General features: G+C 38.8%; 1 protein-coding gene across 1 annotated transcript; it reads right to left on the reverse strand.

Moving 5' to 3' along the window:
- Window positions 1-2715: 2715 nt before the first annotated feature.
- LOC114034237 (glutathione S-transferase kappa 1-like) lies at window positions 2716-4925 on the reverse strand (the record flags this gene model as incomplete). Its single annotated transcript, XM_027849838.1, has 3 exons — window positions 2716-3895; window positions 4313-4406; window positions 4809-4925. Coding segments are annotated over 3 exons (261 nt in total), but the record flags the coding sequence as incomplete, so codon positions are not given.
- Window positions 4926-5034: the final 109 nt, after the last annotated feature.

The raw sequence follows: 5034 nt of genomic DNA on the forward strand, positions 1-5034 counted from the left end.
TGGGGGAGAGGGGAGCAGCAGTGCTCTTTACTCCTCCTTCCACCCTTTGGGAGCTCCCTCTACTGATAAAATCACAGGACCAGTAAAACACACAACGAAACACCCTATAAAACTTAAGCTGCATACCTCACAATATAGTGAAGAAGAGGTGTTGTAAACCTTATCTTTGTGTCTTCAACACTTAGCAAATGCCTGACTTATAGCAGAAGCTTAAACAATGGGCAGCAAAGTGGCACTGTGAATAGAATGCTGGGCCTGGAGTCTGGAAGACTCCTCTTTCTGAGTTCAAAGCTGCCCTTGGATGCTTACCAGCTGTGTGACTCTGGGCAAGTCATTTAACTGTTTGCCTCAGTTTCCTCATCAGTGAAATGAGCTGCAGAAGGAAATGGTGAAACACTCCAGTGTTTTTGCCAAGAGAACCCCAAATTAGGTTATGAAAAATCCAACATGACTGAACAATAGAAAGCTAAACAATGCTTGTTTGTTGACTGACTGACGATGAGTGCATGAAGCCATAAGGGATCAGTGATTTTGTCAGCATAGGGAACACACTATGATTAAGTAGCTAGAGATCCTAGGGAGTTTTCTGTTGCATAGTGATGTGCATGGGGTCAGCAAATTTTATCTATACTTCAACTCATTTCAACTGACTTTTTTTTTTTTTTTTTAGCTATGCACCTCACCATGGTATGGAGTTACTCAGGGTTCTTAAAGATTATGCCATGACTTTGTAAGATCTGGCAAAAAAATTTGGCGGAAGGGAGGAGATGAAAATTAGGATTTCCCATGATCCCCACTCCCTAAAAAAAGGGAGAAGGAAATCCAAAGGCAATCAGAGCAAGAGAGCTTTGAAAGCAACATGTTGAATTTATTACATACTTAAAGAAAAACAAGTTCTATGTAACATAGATTTGCAATTGCATATCCAGGCTTCTTTTGTTCTTATAAGTATATGGAAATGTTCATTTTTTAAGAGGTATTTGTCATCTTTGGAATAAAAATAAAATAAAATTTAAAAAGTAATCGATTGGTAGTTTGATATGGTATAGAATAAAGTAAATTAATTTAAATATCATTATCATTTTTATGTTATTGTCATGGCCTAACCACAAGTAATTAGTGTTTCTCCAGTTACTTAGGTCTGTGCATTTCTGTGAATGGTGTTTTGTAGTTGTACTTCTGTGTGTGTCTTGGTAGGTGGATTTATTTATATTTTTTGTATTCTATAGTTATTTTGAATGGAATTCCTCTAATTTGCCTGATGGGTTTTGTTAGTAACATACAGAGATGCTGATAATTATTGTGGGTTTATTTTATATCTTGATACTTTTCTGGTTATTGTGCCAAATGTCTTTTTAGTTGACTGAGATTCTCTAAATAATCAACGTATCATTTGTAAAAGTCAGTGTTTTGTTTCCTCTTTGCTCTTGTTTATTCTCTCAATTTGTTTGTCTTATTGTTATAGCTAAGATTTCTTATGCTGTAGTGTTTGCAAATACTCCTAATTTTAATAGAAAGGCTTTTAATCTTTCTCTATGACATACAATGCTGGTTCTGGATTTTGTTTTAATTTATTTTTATTTTTGGATTTTAGATAGATAATTTACCACACTAACACAAGGTTCAGTTATCCTTATACTTTTTGGCATTTTAACAGAAATGGGTGTTGAACTTTGTAAAAAAATTTTCATCATCTATTGACATAATTATGTTTTTGAAATTATTTTAGTTATTATTACAGTCTCTTATGTTTATTTTCCCTAATTTGTCCACATTCCTTTTAGTTACTTCACAATATATTTCAATGTTGGGAGTTTGTTTTGCTTATTCCTCTTAAATCTCACCTCTTTCTTCTATCTCTATTTATTTTCTTGTTGAGTTGAATGTTTTTTCCATACCAAACTCTTGGTATATGTGGATGTGTATTCACCTTTCCTTTGTCTGGTAGAGATGAAAGGGAGGTTCATGAGATACCCATTCTTCCCACCTTTGCTGCACATTTTTATACACTTCACCTTATTATTCACTCTTATTATTTATGGTAGTGTAAGTTCTTTCTTCTTCCTCCTTTTTTTCCTCCTCATTCATTCCCATTTCCCTTCCATTTTCTCTTCTTTTAAGAACCATCCAAACAGAACACCTCCAGTCACTCAATGTTTTATATAATTTTCCCTATGACCCTTGAAGACAGGAATGTGAGAACACTTGTTTCTTTTCCTCTATTTGAATGCAAACAATTCATCAGAGAGTTTCTTCCAGTTTATAAAATAAATTTATATTTTTCTTGACTTCTGTATATGCAATTCAGAGTTTCTACTCAGCTTTGGCTTTTCATGAGGAATTCTTGATAGTCCTCTATCTCATTAAAGTTCCATCTTCTCCCCTGTAGGATTATGTTCAGTTTTGCCAAATAGATTATTCTTGATAGTAAGCTGAGGTATTGTGAGGCTCAAATGGATAGATAATGGTCCAGTCACAAGGCTTTTAGTCTACTGATGACTTATTTCATTCCTTGAGCCTACTACTACACTCCTATTGAGCTCAAGCAATGTTTATAGAGTAATACAGAGGTGTGCTGGTAAATATTTAACAACTGCACTCTCTGGAAAAAAAATGCACGTATATATATATATTTTAAATTTAATCTGCATTATTGACATTTTCATACGTCTAGAAAATCAACAAAACAATAAATCAAGTCTTGATGTATAGTGATTGCTGATTTCTGACACATAAATATTTACACTAAAAAGTTAACAATCAATTGTCAGAGCTAACTCCAGCACACCCCTTGTTGTAAGCCTTTTTCATTAACCCTGGAATATCACATTCCAAAGTTGTCCTCTATTTTATTGCGTCAGCTGCCAAACACTGTGTGTTTCTGAAGGTGGCTTCTTGGTGCTCTGACAGACCTTTTACAGGACACGAGGTATAGGGAACTCATATTTAGACAGGGGTTGAACTTGATGACTTCTGAAGTCTTTTCCAACTCTGCATTAATTGTGATCTTAAAGGTATTATTCATCTTCCAGTCAGTAACATAATCTCATATCTCTAGCTAGAGGCCATTCAATTCCCAGCTCATCACTTCGGGGTCTAGGTCACTTCAGGAGTCCTCAGCTCACACTGGTCAGTGCCTAAATTCAGTCCAGGCTCAGGCATAGCCCCACTTTGGCCTAGAGTATTTCACCTTTCACTATAGTTGGCACAGTCTTAGATCAATGGCTCAGCAAGCCTAGTATACTCTGGCAGATTTACCAAAAGATGAATCGTAGAAGGGAGCTGTACTCACCTAACAAACTATTTCCAGCTGTTTCCATAACTTACATCATTGTCAAAGAACAAAGATTGGCTACCACTGAAGATGTTCAAAAGACAGGTAGCCTGAGGCAGAAGTCCTGGCTTTGCAGATGCCTAGTTATGTGACTTTGGGCAAGTTACTACTGCCAGCCTTAGTTTCTTCATCTGTATAATGGGTGATTTTCTTGCTTGCCATTTTTCTCTCTCCCTTGGCACATAGGCTAGGAAATTACAGGGGATCTTCTTTTCATTAACTCCAAAGAATAGATACAGAATCAAGAATACCCAACACACACCAGGCAGTGACAGACACACAAATGTCTACCCCAATGGGGAGTTTATTTGGTTGAAACCATGAAGGTTGGGGCCCTACCTAAGGCACTTGTGAGCAATAGGAATAAGTTCAGGATACCACGCCACATATGCCCCAAACATGAGAATATGGGAATGCAGAGCCCCAGCATCCTGGATTCCATGATGGGGATGCTGTGGGGAGGAAGGAGTTGGCTCCTAGGGCTGAGCAGCTCCTCTTCTTCTATAAGTGCTCAAAGTTTACCTTTCACAGGGCTGGGCACTGGGCCCTGCCACTGTTCTCCTGGAAGAAGAAAACCAGGTACCTTCTATACACAGTCCTAAAGGAAGGGAGTACCTGGGACCTAGGCAAAGTATGCTATCTACTATTCTCTTCCCTTACCCCTTCTCATGCCCACAAGGACCCACGGAATTCTTGGAATGAGACATTCTTGGTTTAAGGAGCAGATGGTTTCTCCATATCTTCTACAATATTCATGGTTTCCTTACAACAGAGATTGCTTCTACTTTTTAAGACAGAGCCTGTTCCCCTTTGAAGTGTCCAGTGCAAGGCTCTGCCTCTTGGAAACTTAATGAAAATTTGTTGCTCAAGAATGCCTGCTTCCTCTAACCTCTTCCTCAGTGGTAAGTTTGGCAGGTAGGCAGGGCTGTGGGATAAGGAATGTCTTATCAATGGTAAGGGAAAGTTTCTCCAACTCACTTAGCAGATGGGCCAGCAGCTCCATCCTGTCAGAGCCAAAGAGCATGTGGGATTTGTTAGCCATATGGACCACTGTGATGGGCAATCCAAAGGCCTGGAGAAAGAGTGATCACAGTACAATACAGAAGAGACAAGAAAGAGGACCATGAAGGGTGGAAGTCAATGTTGACTTAGATTGATGAAGGGAACTGGGGTTAGGGGATCCAGTATCAATGCAGATTGCAAAAGACCACATAGGAGATAGGCAGGAGAGTCTCTGTCTTTCTGTCTCAACATTGTTTCTTTTCTATCTCATCCCTTCTTTCCCTATCCATTTCTCCCCTTTCCTTTCTTCTCTTGCATTTATTAGTTGACTAATAATGGTGAGGAATGGGAAAGTGTCATATTGGGAAGGTGGGCTTGTGGAAACAAATTCTAAGGTGTATCAGAATTCCTTACCCAGTGTCTTCAAGGATCATAAGCTGGATTTGGGACATGGGGGACCAAAGCTCCTCACCCCATATTTGCAGGCTGTATTTGTGGTCTCTCTTAGTTTCTTCTTCACCTCTTCAGTTGAACACTTTTCCAGTAGGTACTTAGCCAGTTCTTCAGAAAGTCCTGCTTTCTCTGCAGCCTGTGTAAGTGAGGTAGATGAAAGGCCATAGAGAGTGGGGTGGGAGGATTAACTTCCAGAAATGAACTCCTCCTTCTCATGGACCTCAGAAATAAAGTGTGTGTGTGTG

This window comes from Vombatus ursinus, unplaced genomic scaffold, assembly GCF_900497805.2.
Source record: "Vombatus ursinus unplaced genomic scaffold, bare-nosed wombat genome assembly UNPS02008675.1, whole genome shotgun sequence".
NCBI lineage: Eukaryota > Metazoa > Chordata > Mammalia > Diprotodontia > Vombatidae > Vombatus > Vombatus ursinus.